Source organism: Brienomyrus brachyistius, chromosome 10 (assembly GCF_023856365.1).
Source record: "Brienomyrus brachyistius isolate T26 chromosome 10, BBRACH_0.4, whole genome shotgun sequence".
In the NCBI taxonomy this organism is placed as follows: domain Eukaryota; kingdom Metazoa; phylum Chordata; class Actinopteri; order Osteoglossiformes; family Mormyridae; genus Brienomyrus; species Brienomyrus brachyistius.
Window position 1 is genome coordinate 15,852,316 of NC_064542.1, and position 19,893 is coordinate 15,872,208.

Consider the following 19,893-nt stretch of genomic DNA (forward strand, 5'->3'; position numbering starts at 1 on the left):
TAGCTAAATTTTAGAGCCCGTCGATTTAATCTCTTCAGTCCACCCGAAAGGAATAAAGTTCCCGTAAAACTTCCAAGTGTCACGGTTCTGCCTTCCCGTGCTCCCCACATCCACTCACATATTAATAGTCACATTTATCGGTCCGGTACGTGGAGATAGCTGGAGGTTAAAATAGCACAGAACTAGATATTTCTGGTCGTTATTACACAGTCGCGGTGCTGTTTAACTGCGACCTATCTGGTGCGATGCTCATACGGGAGTTTGTCGTGGACTGACAGTACGACGTTAATAATTTAGCGTCAACAATGGTTTAAAGCTGATTTATGCTGTATATATTTGTTCACGAATAATTCATGTTGTTACATATGCTATAAATTACATCGTCATGCGCTCCGATCAGCCGTATGAATACATTTTAAGGCACATGAAACCTATCGTCCTCTTTAACATGCCTTCCCTATTATCTACTAAACTGCAGCATATCCTATATAAAATCCTTGGGTGTCGATGAGCATCTCCAAAGCTGCGCAAATGGTACATCGTTGGTACATTTTTCCAAAGGGGTAAAAAAAGGCATCTCGCCTCCCGTTCTGATGCTGTAACGGCGTGAGATCAGCCTTAATGGTGATAACGAGAGGAGGTATGTGCTGGCACCAGCGTGCCAATGAGGGGGGAAGCCAGTGTGACTGAATCCCTTACTCGCCCATAATGCGGGCACCCCTGAGTCCCTCTGTCTCTAGGGAGAGGAGCTAGGTCTGGCAGCCACGATTTCTTGGTAGCCCCAGCCAAGGGCATTAGTATTAACAGCGTGAGAGGAGAGGACGAGGGGGTCCCGAGAAGACCTCTCCTAATCCATCCGATCGCTTACTGCCTGTGAGCGCACGTTGTACGGGGAGGGACAATAAGTTTAAAGAAAAAAATCACGGACAAATCTATGGTGGGAATCCGGCTATTTTTCCCTTCGCCAATGCAAAAGGAAATATGCAGCGAAGCTTCACCCTGCTCTGCACCAGTGTCCTGGGGGTGTGCTTAAGTACAAGTTTCCCAAGTAATATCAACATAGGTGAGTAAAACACAAAATGGCAGTTTTACAAGTATGGTAATGGCACGATTTTTCAGCGTTTTAGACGCTGCGATGATGGGGACACCTCCGCCGCGCTTTGTTCACTTTATATCGGCGGATCGAGTAGTGTCTCTAAATTAACGATATTTAGGCTTTTTTGTGTTTAATAAATTTAGTTCGTTGCAGATCACGGACTGCGGAATACTATGTATGAATCTATGGATACGTGTTTTGTCCATTGTGATAATCCTACATATTTTGACGATAACGAAGTGACGCGCACTGAGTGTCGGGACAATAACACTTTGTATGTGATTCTAAAATTGTATATATTTTAATGATTTGTTTTTATTCGTTTTCAGGGGGCTTGTTCCCCACCGGTTCACACGAATATGAGGTGTTCCGATTTGCGCTCTCCCACCACCAGGAGATTCCTAAACTGGTACCCCAAGTGGATATGGTCAATATCAGTGATAGCTTTGCAATGACATATGCTTGTAAGTATTTAACCTGATTTTTTTCTTTCTTTCTTTCATTCTCTTTGGTTAAAGGCAGTCTACTTTTCAGGTCTATCCTACTGCATGAAACCCACTCACGCCCAGACACATGCAAATTAATACAGTGCAGTGGCGACTTCACTAACTATTGCTATTTCCCATTTAATCTGTTGCTTTTCCCGACTCGCCGTAAACCTATTATAGCAATATTACTGTTCAGTGATCTTGCATCTGATCGTCAACGTCGTATTCTCTAGGCACTTTGCTGTACATGGCTGTAATGCTATGTTATTCTACCCGCAGAGCGCAAAAGCAAAAGGGAAATACTCTTTTTACATGCACAAGCCACAAAGACCGAGATGTCGTGTCATGGCAGATAGTATTTCATTTCGTTTTCTTTCCGTTTTATGCAATAACCACCTTTGCACACAGCGATGTAGCCTGTTTTTGACGGCCATATATGAAATACGCAGTGTGAGCGGTCTCCTGACTCTTCTCCTCTTTGGTCCGTCAGCTGATAACTTTCCCATGTATTTCGAGAGTGTTTATGCTTATAATTTCGCCGCGATTTAAAGCTACTTAAACTGACATTGTTGACAACCCTTTGTTAACCTAATTGCGATAGTCGGTCTCGTTTGTTCAGCCAAGTAAAATCATTACCTATCTGAACCCGAGAAGGTTCGCCAAGCTCGATTCCGTCGGTCTTTAAAAGCTTTCCACCGTTAAAAAGTCAATGCTTTAGTGGATTTAAATAAACCTAAAATGGAATAAATCAGTGGTGCAGACGCATTGCTGCTGCTTAATAGTTTCTGGGCTGTGTGGAGTACCTGGGAGCGGGTTATATGCGCGTGAGTAGCTGCCTTGTCCTCGCGTACTTATTACGGGGTTCTACTTATTAATACGTAAAAACGACATGCCGAAAGAAAATTGCCCTTCAATCCGACATTCTTCGGTCTTTTAACATCTGAGACAAATTAACCGTGTGTCATTTTTCAGTGCTGCTTTGAGATCTGACGGAGCTGTTTCCTTCTCTGTTACACATTTTCCACTTTAAGATCTAATATGTTTTAGGATCGATACTTAGTCATTTGAACAAAGTGAAATTAATCGATTAATATAATTAGATCGTTCAGTATTGCACAATACACCGTGCCGTAAAGTGCGCATTCTGTAAAGAGATGGGCTTAGCAAAATTTGATTCAGATGTGGCGTGTCTTTATTTGTGTTTTCGAATAAATGCAATTTGTATTTGTTAAGATATAGACGAGTAATAAATGGTTAAATTTTACGAGATTTGCCAAGTGCCAAGATGACACGTTCCCCTAATCGTGCAGATCTCAGGTGTAACACCTGTAATTGAGTTCCGTTGGTGGTGCCAGAGCATCGTCCAGACCTCAAAAGAAGAGTATTTCAACACAAACGGTAACATAATACAAAAAAGGACAAACTGCATATACTGAAAATATTCAAGCTGGAGGTTTGGAGCACCTGTCATGTTGGTCTCGTTCAGAGCCCTTGCAATTGTTCAGACGGTTTATATAGCCTACCACAAAGCCAGCGAAGATCCCCGCAAAACCATGAATGAGTCAGCATGCAAAATGCGTTTAACATTGTTACAAATGCAGTGCAGTAAAAAAAAGCGTAATAGCGTAAACACGACACGCATGCGGCAAAGTGGCAGATTTGCGTTTGCTATTTGTGGTGCGGCCGCATCTCCAGTGCACAATTGTGTTATAGAATAACGAAATAATGCATAATGATTTCAATAAGACACAATAATGCGTTATAACTACTACATTTTAAACCAAGCGTTGTGATAAAGTAGGATTTTATATCCTTCTGGTTTGTGTACTGTGGGAGACCCAGAGTCCCGTCAGCATTATAACCTAATAAGACCCATAAGGGAGACAGCGGTTCACAACCCCGCAACAACGCAGGACCTACTTGGGGGGCAGGGTGCCTGAGGTGTTCCTGCCATCAGCCGGGTGTCCTGCCTCCTGTGTTTGCCGGCGTTAATGATCCAGTAGGTTTCAGGGACCGCTGTATATGGAGCAGTATGTTCAAGCTGGAACTCAGATAATAGGAGTAGATTTCAAACAGTAATATGGACTAACTGACCAGTCCAGTGTGATAATTGAACTTCTTCCAGGAGCTTCATCAGGCTTGGTCCCTTGCAGGGTTAGCTGACCTGCCAAAAAAAAAACATTTAAGAACATATATCCATTCAGATGGCTGTTGCATGCGTGTTACTGCAAAGATGGAATGCAGACATGGAGTAAAACATTCTTCCCTAATATGTTGTGTTGAAAAGCACATGGGCCGAGAAGGAGTCCATGTGCAAAGCTGTGACACAGTCATCAGTGTGTATATGCTGGCAGCCTGAATGTGACAGAGGGACATTTTGGTGTGAGCCTTTGTAGAACAGTGTGATTACCCCGGTCAGTGCTCGCCTGTGGTAGGACAGTGTGATTACCACGGTCAGTGCCCGACTGTGGTAGGACAGTGTGATTACCCCAGTCAGTGCTCGCCTGTGGTAGGACAGTGTGATTACCCCGGTCAGTGCCCGCCTGTGGTAGGACAGTGTGATTATCCCGGTCAGTGCCCGCCTGTGGTAGGACAATGTGAGATTACCCCGGTCAGTGCCCGTCTGTGGTAGGACAGTGTGATTACCACGGTCAGTGCTCGCCTGTGGTAGGACAGTGTGATTACCACGGTCAGTGCCTGCCTGTGGTAGGACAGTGTGATTACCACGGTCAGTGCTCGCCTGTGGTAGGACAGTGTGATTACCCCGGTCAGTGCCCGCCTGTGGTAGGACAGTGTGATTACCCCGGTCAGTGCCCGCCTGTGGTGCTGGAGCGATGTTGCAGGGGCGTGTAGCAGGCACTTTAGGTCAGAAGTGACCCCGCTCACTCTTTATTGGTGTGATGGGCAGCCTGGATAGTCTCAGGGCCTGATTGACACTCATTTGTCCTTCTGCATGGCTCTCCAAGGGACTGGCAGAGCAGAATTCCTGCCAAGGTCCAGGCAGAGACAGTGGGGGGCAGCGTCAAGCATCAAAAAAAACATCTGACATACGCATGAGTGCAGAGGAGATGGGGGTCGCTCAGGGCACCTTGTAGGAGGTGTGGAGGTTGGGCGGTGATCACCCCTTTTTCCAGGCAGAAAACGCATAGCCAGTACAAACTGAGTATGAGATGGAGGAAAAGGGGCTCTGTGTGAGTGACATCCGCTGTACGTACAGGAGGCGAGATGGACGAGGGGCTGCGCAGGAAATGCCCCCGTTAGTGGTGCTGCAGCTACACGTACAGATGACTGGGGTTTCCACTCGCAACCTGTAGGGGGGGGGGGGGGGGGGACTAGCCGCATGCCACCGGAGGGGTGCCTTGTTTGTTTACCTGCGTGTAATTTGTGGTAACATAAATTCAATTTAGAGCCAATTAGTGTTCTAATTAGGGTCAGAAAAGCAGTAATAAAATTAGAAAAAGATTTTGACGCGTGATAATTCCACATGAGACGCACGCACAACGCAAGTTTACGGACATATGAAACAGATACACATGCTAACATACATGGGCATAAATTCAGGGGGGTGGGCTCTACCCCCCCCCCCCCCCCCAATAATCAAAACCAGCCAATACAACCACCCGACCCCCCTTAAATGAGTGGAGTCCCCCCCTCCCAAATTCTCAACCCAAAGTTATGCCCTCACATGCACAAGTAAACAGGTGGTGAAATACTAACATAATATAAATGTAGATAGGACTGTATTACATGGTGGCTGGCACACTAATATTTAGCATGTGAATGAGGAATGATGCGCGTGACCAGGCGCCCCTCTTCTCGCGCGCACCGGCAGCGTTCAGCGCATCGTGAATGGCCGCTTGTGCTGAGGTGAAAAAGAGCTCCGGAAGCCAGCGATGTCCCTGCCTCCCGCTCGGCGGGGCTCTTCCTCTGATCGCCTCCGCCGCCCCCCACTCCCCCCTTCCCGGCACCTGCTGGGTCCGGTCGGCCCCGGGGGGAGGGGAGCTGAAAAAAAATAATTGGAGAAGGCAAGTGGGGGCGGTTAGTGGTGACAGGGTGGGGGCGTTCCTTTGGGAATAGGGGCCGGAGAAATTCAAGCGGGGAGGGGGAGCGAACGGGACGGTAGCAGGCAGACCTCAGAAATTCCCCTTCATCCCCGAGTCATAAACACTCGTTTATTTTTATTTTATTACGCGGCTGCATCATGCTGCTTTATTTGCGCTCCCCGGCTACGGTGTTACGGTGTTTCCGCAGACCCTGAGAGCGCCCCCCCACACCCACATTTTACGCGACGCTCTGGCACCACGTCGGAGCTTAAACAGGGGTGTCATTAGGGATTTATGCAAATGAAAATATTAGTCACAATGTGCCTCAGTAAAGAAATTACATTACCATAATCTGCCATTGAGTATAATTAGAATAGGGCATAATAAATAGAACTACTTCCGTCGAAGCAAGCAGTTGGACAGTTTCCAGCGCGCGGCTCATTTTGCTGTGCTCGTGTGCGCGCCCGCGTGTTTGTGACGCGCTGGGTTAAATTTGCGTTCCAGCGCTAATGGGAATTTGACAGCGTTTTCCATTCAAATACCGCAGTGCACATTATGTGTAAAATGACTGATTGACAGATCCACGAGGTAAGGTAATTAAGCATTATTTCTGTTAGCCATTTTCTGTGTAAAGAAAAAAAAAAAACGAAAATGATACGCATGCATAATAAGCAGACCATTAAAAAGCACAGAGGGCTCATGAAGGGAATATTAGCCAAAATAAATCCTCCCCTCAGGAGGTGGTTTGGGCCTGACGGCCTGACAGGAAAACCACAGACTCCATCACAACACTTGGCCCATTCGGCCCTGATAATGAGTTGTGATTAAAATAATTAGTTCTGTTACAGGGGCAATCTCTCTCCCACACACTGGAGATTCTTACAGAGACTTTGGTGAAGGGGGCGCGGGGGGGTTCTACCTGATGCTGGCCATTAATTCTTGCGTTTCATACCATTTCTGGAGGGGGGTCAGATGAGGCAAAAGGATTGAGTAATTATCAGGCATGTGGATGAACGTACAGGAAGCTCTACACGCATAGGGACATAGATGTGTATATGTCACGTATGTCACGTTAAATTGCACTCTGATAGTTCGGTGATCCTGCAGCAGTTCGGGGGGGGGGGGGGGGGGCAAGGGGGCTGTAACTGAACAGCTGCATTAAGCCATCTGAAGAAGTTTCCTGTTTCATCTTTCTGCTGCTGCTAGGCCTGTGAGATCAGCGCCGGCCCCTTGCTGTGGTCCTGTGGAGCCCGTGTTGGTTTTGCACAGCCCGTAGAGTCCCTCCTTCATCAGACGCTATTATTTAATCTATTATTTATCGGCTGAGTGCTATGAATGTGCATTATTAAAGGCGTGATCTGGAGAGGGGAGCCCGGTCTCTGCAACGCTTCTAAGTGTGTTGGGGTTGAATGTTTCATAGGGGCAGTACAGCTTTTTGCCGGGTTGTTCTGATCCTGCAGTTGGCTCTGTATGCCGGGGGGTTGGGGTGACCATGGCTGTTTGTGTTGAAGGTTGAGTTGTGGTGGGTCCCATCTGGGTGCTGGTGGCTGATTGGCATCGCGGCCTGACAGCTGTGGGTTCAGTGCAGCCTGCCCACCCTGTGACTGACACGTGTAAAGGTTTGCAGCTCTCTGATGGTAGCTGAAGGAGCAAGGAGCTGAAGGCAGCCTCGTCTTTCCCAGCGGTGTTGAAGTCCACGCGCACCATGCCGTACAGGGAAGCTTTTCTAGCAAGGTTGAGGTGGTGTTGGTGCGTCCTTTGGTTACTAAGTGACTGGTACTACATGGATGAGGTGGTGAGGAAGTGCCATGTTTCCTTGGTTACAGAATAATGCTATTTGTGGGAGTGCCCTGGATTTATTTAGTTGCAGAATAACATGTCTCCATAGTTACAAATAAAGCATTGTTTGGCTGTGCCCTGTTTTTCCTTTGTTACTGAATAAGATGTGGTGTGCATGTCTCCTGTGTTTCATGGTCACAGAATTTAATGTGATGTGTGTGTGTTCTTTGTTTCATTCAGATGCAGAATAAGGTGTGATGTGAATATCTCCTGCATTTCCATAGTCATAATATAAGGCATTGTGATGGAATCTCCCATGTTGCCATAGCTACAGAATAAGGTGTGGTGTCTGTGTGTCCTTTGTTTCCATAGTTACAGAATAAGGCATGGTGTGGATGTGTCCTGTGTTACCTTAGTTACATATTCAGGTGTTATTTTTTGAAACCGCATGTCCTATACAGGGTTGTGGAGGGCCTGGAGCCTATCCTGGAGGCTATTGGTAGTCAGAGGACACTCACACATCATTCAGTCACAATTGCCAGTTTGGTAACTCCAAATAACCTCAGCATGGTTTTGGACTGTAGGGGGAAAACCGCAGATTTTGGAAGCCCCATGATGACACAGGGAGAACATGCAAACTCCACACACGGAGCCATGGTGGAGACTCGAACCCTAGTCCCAGAGATGCTAACCACAGTGTCACTGCACCACCCCTTCCTCTGTTTCTGTACTTACAGATTCAGGTGTGGCATTGGTGTGTCTTGTGTTTCCTTAGTTACAGATTCAAGTGTGGTGTGGGTGTGTCCTGTGTTTCCATAGTTACAGTATAAGGCATGGTGTGGGTGCATCCTGTGTTTTCTTAGCTACAGAATAAGGTGCAGTCTGAGCGTCTCCTCTGTTGCCTTAGTTACAGAATATGCTGTGATGCTCTTGTGTTTCTGTAGCTACAAAATTAGGTGTGGTGTGGGCATATCCTGTGTCTCTCTAGTTACAGGATAAGGAGTTATGCTGTAGTAGTACACATGTATGAGGATGAAGCTGACATGTTCAAATGTATAAAATGAAACACAGCAATGTTTGTTTGCCCCCCCTGTCCCCTACCAGCGATGGTACTACACTAACTTTGTAGCACACTGTAATTTCTGTTTGTTTCTACCGAGGCTCTGGAGGAGAGTTAACGAAAATGGCAAAGTGAATAGTTTATGCGGTACTTAACAGATGAGCACTGAGGGAGAAAGCAAGAGAGAGAGAGTATGTGTGTGTGTAAGTGTGTGTCCGAGACCAAGTGTGCTTCTGTGGGAAAGAAAAAAAACACATATGCCAAAAGATGTACATAAGTTGCTGCAATGAAAATGAGTAACTCTGTCCTTGTTCTTATATATTACACCTATTTGTTTTTTGCCATTAATAAATGAATCAGTGAATCTGTATAAGTAGAAGAAGCTCCCTGTATGGAAATGAAGATTTGGAGACTTTGGGTTTGGGTTTTTATTCAGGGCTGATTAAGGAGGCCGCATGTCATCGGTGAGTGGCGTGCCTGTGCTCCGCCCCATTCAGGGCTGGCGGGTGAGGCCTCACGTCCTGCATTTGGACCGCATGTTCCACCGCAGAGGGAGTGCGGGGGGTGGCGCTGGGAAGCGGAGCGAGGCCTGTCATGCTCCTAATTACGGGATTAATTAGGCGTTACGCGGCATTGTCTTTTGCTGCGGAGGGTGCTGGCGAAGGCTTGCATCACTTTAGACTGATGCCAGCATCTGCTCTCTCTGTTCCAGGCGGTCGGTGAATCCGCCCCTTTTCTGTGCTAATCTGCGTAAATGAGCCGGCTTGTGGGAGGAAGGGCTGCGTTTATCCGTGATTTGCTGAGGGCACCGCAGCTGCGTGGGGAGGCGTTCATTATCCTGCCCCGCGCGGCCCCCGAGTGATGTCATCACAGGCACACGTGCACGCTCAGCCATCCCTGGCTATCAGCCACGGCCAGTGGAAGCTCTGTCACACGCACCCTCTTCCCCATGGGTCACACTTCCCCCTGCCACCTGCGGGTGTCAGGGCAGCGATGCTCCCTCCCAGCCGCCGCGGCCTTAGTAACGACGGCTGGCTGTGGAGTTTCCTATTAGGCTGATGCTGTAATACAATGCAGGCCTGTGTCACTGGCTCTGAATCAAGGCTAACCAGGGCCCAGGGCGTCAGACAGACATCGCTGGAGATGGCTAATTATGCGACGTTATTAGCTAGGACATGATGAGGGCAAGGCACCCTGGATGGCGACGGCCATTAGACTCCGCCAGGAGCAGGAAGTGTTCCGGGATGGCGAGTGACTCGTGGGGGGTGGGGGGGGGGGGGGGTGGGGGTGGCGAGCTCTGCCTGCTCATGGGGCCCGTCCGGTGGTCCGGTGGTGATGCCCAGGGCCTTCCTGTGAAAATCTGCAAGTGAAATTTAAAAAAATAGAGGAGAAGCAGATGTAGCGAGAGGCATTATGGGATGGGACACTAAACGGACTCTGCCTGTGATTTAGGCTGACCTAGGTCTGCCTTTGTGCAATAGGTATGAAGAACTGAGGAAGGTAACCTGTACTGTATGTATGAAGAAAATTAAAGTATTAAAGTATTAATACTTTAAAAATATTGTATAACTGGTGTCAGATACAGGAAAAAAAAACATTGTCTTAGGAGTATCTTTGCCAGTTTAATTTCAGTGACACATTTATGACAGATTTATGCATCCAAGGGCCTGAAGGAGAGTAACTGGAATGCATGAGTATCTGTGATAAGAGTGTATCTGCGGGATGTATGGAGGATGGATATATTCCCGAAACAGCAACCTCAGACAGAGTGCCCCCCCCGGACCTAATGATTGCTCTTCTCACACACAGGATATGGTATGATTATGGCCATTTAGGTTGTGATTTTAATTACTGTTTTCTCCGTTTTGTTGGTGGGTGGCGTAAGATGTGGCGTACATTCTGGGTGGGGCCACGGTCGCTGGGGGCTCAAGCACACGCTCAGTCACTGTCACACACTAAGGACCGGAAGATTTACCGGAGATGCTGACGAGTCCAATCGGAGAATCACCATCGCCGTGGTTAAGGTCACCATCATTGTCACCGTTTTCTGAGCTCCGCCTTGGGCGGCCTTTTGTAGACATGGAGACTGAGGAGATGAGATGGTAGCCTGGAGCCTTTTTACCTTTTAAGGCATCAATCTGTCAAGGGGAACAGCACCGAAAATGCAATCTACTGGCAGATTGATGATCTGAGGGTGTATTGACAGTGCTGAGGCAAACCGGATTATTACCGTCACAACTTATATGTGTGATATTGACAGATTCACTGAAAAACCATATGAAACTTATTATATTGGGTTTGTAATGCAGTTATGGGATGTCAGGCTCAGCTGGGCATCCTGCAGTTCTAAAATAAACCAGCAGGCGGGCAGCTCGGTGGTCTTGCTGTCATCGCACAGGAGAAGTCTTGACTGTTTCATGGGCCCGGTTGCATTTGTCAGCGCAGGTGTGGCCCGTCATTCTCCTGACAGTCTTGCGGCAGATTGCCTCCGCAGCACAAAGCACGAGTAATTGATGCAGCGAGTAGCGTCTGGTTTTTGTGTCAGAGGCTGGCAGCGAAGTCAGCTGTGGCTTCCTGCGAAGGTTTTCTCAGCACGCTTTCCATGGGACCAAAGGTGTGGAGAGCGCTTCACTGACGGTGTGCACATTGAGGCAGGGGAGGTGCGGGGGGGGGGGGGGGGTGTTACATAACTAATAGCGGTATTTATATAACTAAAATGGTATTTTCTCAGCATTTCCAAAACCAACACTGTTCCGGTATTCCGCCTCACCTGGGGATACATTTCACCGATTCGCAAGATATTAAAGTACTGTGGTATTTTTGGTGTACTGCGATAATTTAAAATCTCGCCAACGAACTTAGCGTACATCCATAATACCACCAAATCCTACTTATAGTGCAGCATTTTCTTACCATTAGGCTGGTGCAGTACTGTTAGATGCACTGTAATGCATAGATAAGCAAAGAGAAGGATGTAACTTATCAATCCTCCATTTATTTGTTTGTATTCCTATCATTATAACTATATAAGAAAACATAACTTGGCGCTAAAAGTGTTTATCTTTCTAATTAAATTAGAGGATGTCTGGTGATGCTGTTTTAGTAAATAGGGCTTTTCACTGTTTTTTTTTAGTGTCCTGTTTATGTTTAATACTGAAGGAAGTGATTTCTTACAGATCACAGTTTCTTTACGCCTGACCTAGATCTGTCCCTGCAGCTGAGGTGAAGCTGGCTGTGTATTTCTGCTGAGGGCTCGGAGTGGCACGTCCGGCCCTCTGAAGGCAGCGAGATCGCTTAGCGACAGGAGGTGTCGCTGGGGGGGCTGTAGCCGGCTGAGACAGCCTGGCGGGGGTTTGTAAACATGGTAACCTGGGTGATCAGCATCCTCTGCAGGTCATTACCATTCAGGGACCACGCTGGCCCCTATCTGAGAGCCCCTTTCAGGGCGGGGGGTCCAGCTGCCCCCCTTGGTACATGCTGTGTCCCATGGTAGCTCCTCCGATGAAGGTTCTCCCCCAGCGCGCTGCTCTGACAGTGAGATGAGTAAATGTGCCAGCGGGTCGACGGGGAGAGCAAAGCCCCAGGCAGGTGCTTCATGGCACGCTCACACCTGCCTGCCTCCCTTAAAGTCACCCATGGGGACTGTGCGGCTTAATGCGGAAGCCGATGGGCTGCCTGGCTCGTCAGTGCTGGCCCTTTAAGGGGATGACTTTTGATTGACAGCCCGGTGATGCCTATAGTGTGTGTGTGGAAGAGACTGCAGGACGCCACATAGGGCAGTTTTCCGAGAAAAGCAGCCGCCGTCTCTGGGCAGACACTAACATAGTCTGTGGTTCATCTCAGGAGGTGTTAAACAGGTGAGTTACTGTAATTTGTTATACAGCAGAATTCTATTTGACCCCACAGGGGGGATGCTGATAAGTTGTGGCATTTCCCATCTTGCTCTTCATGCGACTCAGACAAGATTTGTGAGAATTAATTTTTAATGGGGAAAAAATGCCTGTCATGACCCTTTTTCCTGCTGAAAACAACAGCTGAAAACCAACTTATGCTGGTCTTAGTTGGTCATGTGCCAGCTCTTGCTGCTCTTTGATGGTTTAGCTGCGTGGGTCAACAGTTCAGTGGGTCAGCTCATGCTGGTGTGACCATCATGCAAAAACATGTCTTAAGGTGGCCAACTACAACCCACTTTCTGAAATAGTTGGGTCGCTGTGTATGATAAATGTGTAAATAAAACCAGAATGCAATGATTTACAAATCATATAAATATCTAATTGAAATTAGAACAAAGACGACATCTTAAATGTTGAAACTGCGAAATGTTATTGTTTTGTAACAGATATATGTTCAATCTGAATTTGATGCCAGCAACATGTTTCAAAAAAGTTTGGACAGGGGCATGTTTACCACTGTGATGCATGTTTACCACTGCATTGTATGTTTACCACTTCGTTGCATGTTTACAGCTGTGTTGCATGTTTACCACTATGTTGTATGTTTACCACTGTGTTGCATCACCTCTTCTTTCAACAGCACTCTGTAATTGTTTGGGAACAGAAGAGACCAGTTGCTGGAGTTTTAAAAGTGAAATGTTGCTCAATCTTGCCTGCTCAACAGTTCGAGGTCTCCTTTCTCATATTTTTAGTTTCATGATGTGCCAAATGTTTCAAATGAGTGACAGGTCAGGACGGTAGGCAGGCCAGTCTAGCACCTGGAGTCTTCTACTGTTGAGCCATGCTTTTGTAATACACGCAGAATGCAGTTTGGCATTTTCCTGCTGAAATACACAAGGCCTTCTTCGAAAAAGATGTTGCCTAGATGGCAGTATATGTTGCTGTAAAACCTGTATATGGCCATGGGCATTAATGCACCCCCCACACCACCACGGATGCTGGCTTTTTAACTATTCGCTGGTAACAGGCTGGATGGTCATTCTCCTCTTAAACCCAGAGGATGCGGCATCCATGATTTCCAAAAAGAATTAGAAATTTTGATTTGTCAGACCACAGGACAGATTTTCATTTTGTTTCAGTCCATCCTAAATGAGCTCGGGTTCAGAGAAGTCAGCAGCGTTTCTGGATCGTGTTCAGATATGGTTTCTTCTTTGCACGGTAGAGTTTAATCCTACATTTGTGGATGCAGTGGCAAGCTATGTTCGAGACAAAGTTTTTTTGAGGCGATGCAGTGATTTTCACTATAGAATTGTGTCTGTTTTTAATCCAGGGCAGCCTGAGGAGCCAAATATCATGGCTTTCTGGTACTGGTTTTCTGCCTTGCTCCTTGCATACAGAGATTTCTCTGGATTCTGTGAATCTTTTAATGATATTATATACCGTAGATGATGAAATTCCCAAATTCTTTGCAATATCACATTGAGGAACATTATTCTTAAATTATCGCACCATTTGCCTACGCAGTTTTTCACCGAATCCGCTGAACTTCTCCCCATCTTCACTGCACAGAGGCTCCTTTTATACACAATCATCTCACTGACCTGTTGCCAATTAACCTAATTAGTTGTGAAATAATCAACCAGGTGTTTTTTGTTACCCCCGTCCCAACTATTTTGAAATGTATTGCTGGCATCAAATTAAAATTGATATTAATGACATACATTGTAAACTTATTGTCATAAATCCAAAAAAATTCTCGGTTTCAAGATATGTTGGTTTTGTGCTATTTTCAATTAAGTTAGGTTTTTTTTATTTGTAAATCGTTGCATTCTGTTTTTATTTACATTTTACACAGGGGTGTGTTATAAATTGGTCAACCAGCAGGGTTGTTATTAAGCTGGTCATAAATTGGTCAACCAGCAGAAAGGGATTGAGATGTTTTGAGAATCTGAGCCTGAAGTTCAACTGTCTAATGAGCGTTACTGGTTATAAATGATTTACCCTCATGGTCCAAGAGAGCTGATTTAAATATGATGGAAAACACAATGGAAAAAATTATGCAAATAAGGCAATTAACCAGTTCAGTGCATGTAGGATAATGCAACCGGCGTGTAATCCAGTCTCAACATTTGTTGATTGAAATTTGAAGGAAGTACAGGGAATTCTGGGATATGAACATGATGCCTTTAACAATGTCAGCAAACCCAGACATCTGGAACAGGAGAAGAGTGTCACTGTCTTTCAAAAACAACTGTCATGACATGAGACACATTTCATGGTCACTCAGCTGCATATAATTAAAAATATTTGTTAAACCATGTTTAGATCAGCACAGTATTGTGGAATGGCATTGGAATAAATGTGAATGACCTCATATGACAGAAGGATGTAGATGTAATTAACGGAGGAGGTGTGTAGATGCGGCGAGAGGGAATTATTGTTCTCAAATGTGTATGCAGCCTTCTAGCCCCTTTATATACAGCTCTAACATAACCACAAACAGCATTATGCTAAAGGATTTGGCTGTACAGCCCACAGTATAAAATATCTTTGCTCTGGTCAAAGACACTCTTTTAAATAAAGTTCCCCGACTACAGATGTCATACTGTGGTCTCAGTAAGATGCACCAATCATGTGGGTCTAACACACTTAGCAGAAAATGCTTTTCATCTATTATGTTAGAATGTGTGTTTTATCTAACATTAATTATCTCCTTTCATGGCTCTTCTAATCGCTCTTTAGAATTGGTTCAGAAAAACAAGCCTGTCGGACTTTGTTAGCTGTTTGGAACATGAGAACAATCTGTCCCTTGGTTCCTGGGTCCAGCACCCGTTCTACCTAGATTTTCATTAAACAGTCAAATTAACAATTTGAAAAGAGTCCTCTGTGACAAATAGCATAATTACCCTCCTGCTCACCCCACTCATCTGGAAACCGGCCTTTCATTTTCACCAAACCAGGAACCCAACCCCCCCATTCCAGAAAAAGCGGCCAGGTGACCCCATGCACTGCCTCACCATCGAGGCTTCATTCCCATAATTCACTGCTTATGCAAACCACGGCCAGAATTATTCACAGAAGGCAATTAACATGAATGCTTTTTAGAAAAATGATCCGGCACGCTTCTGGAAGTACTAAGTTCTTCAGTAGCTAAGTTGAACAGCCTCCTCACTGTCGCACTTTTTCCTGAAATTTCAAGACACAACAGTTTCTAAAATATACCATCTGTTAACCAGCATACACCAGGAGCCCATTTCTGATAAATGGGATCATGATTTAGGCACAGATGGAAGAAAATCTGTCATTATACCATTTTTTATTTAAATTAAGGCCAAATTTGGCTTCAGGATGGGCCTGTCAGGGACGGGGTGGGAACTGGATGCTGTGGATGAAGCAGCCGGTTATGTAAATGATATATTATTTACAACATTTTTGTCTCATAACAGTGGTGGCTTGGTGTGGGAATGAAAAATAGCAGGATGATTCATGAAACATTCTGGGCAGGAGACGTCACACGCCTAGGGAATGCGATTCACTCCTGTGAGTGGAGGGTTTATGCCTTAAGAAAACCCCAAAGGGCGGCAGTTTGTGCTCCCGTGGGCTGAGCCTTCGTGCATGTGGTCAAAAGGTCGCCGGTTGGAGCCGGGTCTGCGTATCCTTGAGCGAGACCCTTAACTCCCAGCCCCCTGTGCGCTGCAACAGGTGGCTGCCCTTCGCTGCCAAGCTCACTGTCACCTGTAGAGGTGCGATGAGAATTTTCCCCATGGGGAACAATAAAGTATCAATCGATATAAATGATAAATATCAGGGGTAGGTTGTTGGTTACATTATTCATCTTTTAAAAATGGTGGCGCTATTTCCGGAGTTCATAGCAGCTCCGCCTCCCTCGCCTCCAGAAACGCACCCCTGTCAGACCCATGTGGACATGGCTCAGGAGCTGATCTGAGGCCTGAGGCTGCGTACAGAAACAGGAAGGGGTGTTTTTGTGAGCAGGCCTTCCGTGAAGACCCCAAAGACATGATGCCCTTGGACGGGTTATGGAAAGGCTAGAGTCCCAGTATAATGGTTTGTAAGTGTGAGCATCCCAGTTAAAATCCCAGTATAATGGGTTGTAAGTGTAGGTATCCCAGTTAAAATCCCGGTATAATGGTTTGTAAGTGTAGGCATCCCAGTTAAAGTCCCAGTCTCAGTACAATCATTCATTAATTTCCTATTATAGAAATGTCCCCACTGCTGTGTTACATTTGTGCTGTTGTGAGGCCAGTTGCCTCCTCTGGTCCTGTCATGTATTTTAATGTTAGTGTCGGCGTGAGCGTGAGTGTGGCCGCCTGCTGCCTCCGCACGCCTGGCCCCAGGCGAAGGACAAAGGCTGTGCCAGACGGAGCCATCGCCGTGTTTCTGTCATTCCGGCCCCATGAGGCATTAGGTGCCCAGTGGACAAGCAGGCCGCAGCGGAGCCGCCTGACAGGGCCACATGCTTTGCGTCGGGGCTGCGGCACTCAGGACGAGCAAGTGGCTGCATGTAAAGCGAGGTGTCCAACTCCGGCCTCATTTACATGACGAGTGTGTCACCGCGACGTAGCGTGGAGCACAGGACACCCTGATGGTGCAGTGTGTTACGCCCGGTGTACTGCATTACAGCCTGCGAGGAGCAGTGCGCAGTTTAGGACAGCTGTCTGTCTGGGGGCGGCGAGCTCCCTGAAAATAGTCCTCTGATACAGCAAAGCATTTGTCAACAGAATTGGGCCCCCCGCCTTCTGTACCTCAGACACAATCATGAGCAGTTATGTCACACATAGTGAGCATTCCTGGGGGCTGTAAGAGTGGACAGCATGAGGCAGGGTGTCCCCTCATGATAAAAGGTGTATTTCTCACTGCGGAATGAACTAGAGGCAGCACCGAGGTCTCAGGATGCACGTGGCCCGGCTGCGGCGTAGGGGCCGCGGTGCCCACCCCAAATCTCCGGTGGGGTGGACGGTTGGGTCTCAGCCATCTCCACTCATCTTCCTCCCGGCGCGGGCAGCGACCACATGCCCCACACTGCGAGCTGGGCCGGGGGCAGGGAACAGACTGGAATTTCAATCTGTTTAGTAAACACGCGGGGACCTGAGGCCAACGGAGGCGGGACGAAAATAGCCCTTGAGCAGGAGCGAGCGTGCGCCGGGACCACAGAACAATAGCAGGGGGATTAGGAGAAAGAAGCGAAACGGAGGGGAAGGGACATGAGCAAGCAGATGGCAGACGTTTTGGCCTGACAGGAAGTGATAGCGGAGCTCGCCTGCGTTGGGCCGAGGAAAAGAAGGCAGAACGGGCTGCTTGTCACTAAAGTGTCAGTGATTCCCTCCGAACATGTGCCGCCCTCGTATATCTGCCTGTGGTTATTCACAGGAATTTTCTGTAGCATTCATATTTCATAGCGATGTGGTGAGTTTTGTTTTGTGGATTACGGGAGAATCAGCCAGCTGAAACGAGCAGACCATTATAAACATTGTGAATAGGCTACGGTCGTGTTGGATAAGTGTCTGTGAGCTGCTTGGACCGTCTGCTGACCCTGACACAGCTCCTTCTAACGGCCTTTTCCCTGTCCCCCGCCCAGTCTGCTCGCAGTTCTCCAAGGGCGTGTACGCCATCATCGGCCTGTATGACAGGAAGACGGTGAACATGCTGATGTCCTTCTGCGGGGCACTGCATGTCTGCTTTGTCACGCCCAGCTTCCCCATCGAGACGTCCAACCAGTTCGTGATCCAGCTACGGCCCGAGCTGCAGGACGCCCTGGTCAGCCTCATCGAGCACTACAAGTGGACCAAGTTCGTCTACATGTACAGCTCAGACTCGGGTGAGAGGCCCCAACGCCGCCAATGGCCTTTCTGCATGTTCCCGCCCTGCTGTCCCACTTGTTTGTTTTTCTCCCTCTGGCCATGTCAGGCCGGGTTCTGCCTGCTGGGAAAGCGCAGATCGGCCATTAACCACGGTCTAAAGGTTGTTAAGGATTCCCACCTGAACTCTCGAGCTGTAAAAGGCCTCTCTGTTGTACCTTTAAGCAAAATGCCTCACCTGAATCTGCCCTACAAAGGCAGATCACAGCAGCTACTCTGGCACTGACACTGAGAATAGGGGTTTCCCACTTTTAGTGTGGATTTTGTTGTACGTTTCACACTTCAAAAACCTAACAAAGCTGAGCTAACGCATTTTGTTATGAGAGTCTCTAGGAGGCCCGATTTTGGTCATAATTCAGTTGATAAACGTGGTTATGGTGTTCTGCCTTTGTGTGGCAAAATTGTTTCATTGCAAACAAAATGAGTAAAGAAGGCCACCAGGGAGCTGAGTTGGTGACATCAGCAGGGGCACACAGGTCCCCCTCTTGCACACTGTGCCTTTGGCCCTCCCATTGACCATGCCCCCCCCCCCCGTCACGGCCACTCTGTCTGTGCTGAATGTAGGGCTTTGTTCTGTTATTCTGATGTGAGATTCAAACAGCGGCACGGATGCACCATTGTTATATTTACCTTGGTGCTGTGTTCCGAACCCTTCCAGAGACTCGGGGGGTCATTAGCTCTCTGTGACTGAGTGGCCAGCTACTTCTGGAATCCATAGCACTCTTCTGGCTGTTGCCTGGATACAGCGCGGCCATTTTCCCCGGGGTTATTTTAAGCCTTATAAGGAAAACCTTTCCAGTTCGTGGTTTGAGTGTGCATCGCGTGTGTGTGAACACGTGTCCCTGCACAGGCGTGTTCCCTCCTGGAAAATTGTTCTCTGGTAAATCGAGATATTCCCCTACCTGCTTTTGATCGGATTAATTACAGGTTCTCTGGACCCCCGGGAACCGGGGGGCTGTGGAGCTATTGGTTTTCCATTGTTTAGCTAGCTTCCTCTGTGGGACACAGTCAACCCCTTCTCAAGAAAATAGGAAATGCAGCTCGCGTTTTGCAGTATAGCATGGCCTGCGACTATGTTTGGGTCTCTAGGAGCCACCGGCGCGTACGGACAGTGCATGGCATGAATGTGACATCAACACATAATTTAGAAAAGGTCATAAGGCAGAAGCTCAACCTGTGCAGTGCGGGAGGGGTACGCAGTGCCAGGGTGTGACAATGAAGGATGGGTATGCAGGGCCGGCCTGTGACAGGGAGGGCGCTTGTGTGTCAGGGTTCCACCAGGGGGCCCCTTGGTGCTGAGGGGCTGGAGGGCAGCCAGTCCCTTCTGGGCCCCACTTATCGCAGAGCTCACCCCCTTATTGCTGTGGGGGAGCCAGCCAGGTAGCAGGAGGCTTCCCTCTATCCATCACTCTCCCCGCATTCGTCTGGCTGCTGCTGGCTTGGGAGCTCTCCAGAGATTGGAGCTCAAAGTGATTTCACAGCTGCTGGAGGAGCTCTGCCCCCCCACCCCATCGCAGGCTCCAGAGAATGGCACTGGGCCGCATGTGCTGCCTCTAACAGAGGACGGCACTGTGCAGCATCTAATGCCTCCGAGGATGGCACTATGTCACATGTGCTGCCTCTAACAGAGCACGGCACTGTGTCGCATGTGCTGCCTC

At 47.6% G+C, this 19,893-nt stretch overlaps 1 protein-coding gene across 7 annotated transcripts in view; it reads left to right on the top strand.

Moving 5' to 3' along the window:
- Positions 1-674: 674 nt before the first annotated feature.
- The window catches only part of gria1a (glutamate receptor, ionotropic, AMPA 1a), a 55,466-nt gene continuing 36,247 nt past the window's right edge, over positions 675-19,893 (top strand). For 5 of the 7 annotated variants that reach the window (XR_007400430.1, XR_007400429.1, XM_049029070.1 and 2 more), the window contains exons 1-3: positions 676-1,063; positions 1,426-1,560; positions 17,956-18,195. Coding sequence is in view for 4 of the 7 variants with exons in the window: in XM_049029070.1 (XP_048885027.1) it covers positions 982-1,063; positions 1,426-1,560; positions 17,956-18,195 (457 nt within the window). In the remaining 3 variants the exon portion in view is untranslated. Of the gene's footprint in view, positions 1,064-1,425; positions 1,561-17,955; positions 18,196-19,893 lie in introns of all 7 variants that reach the window. The other 2 variants (XR_007400428.1, XM_049029072.1) reach the window with 1 other exon arrangement.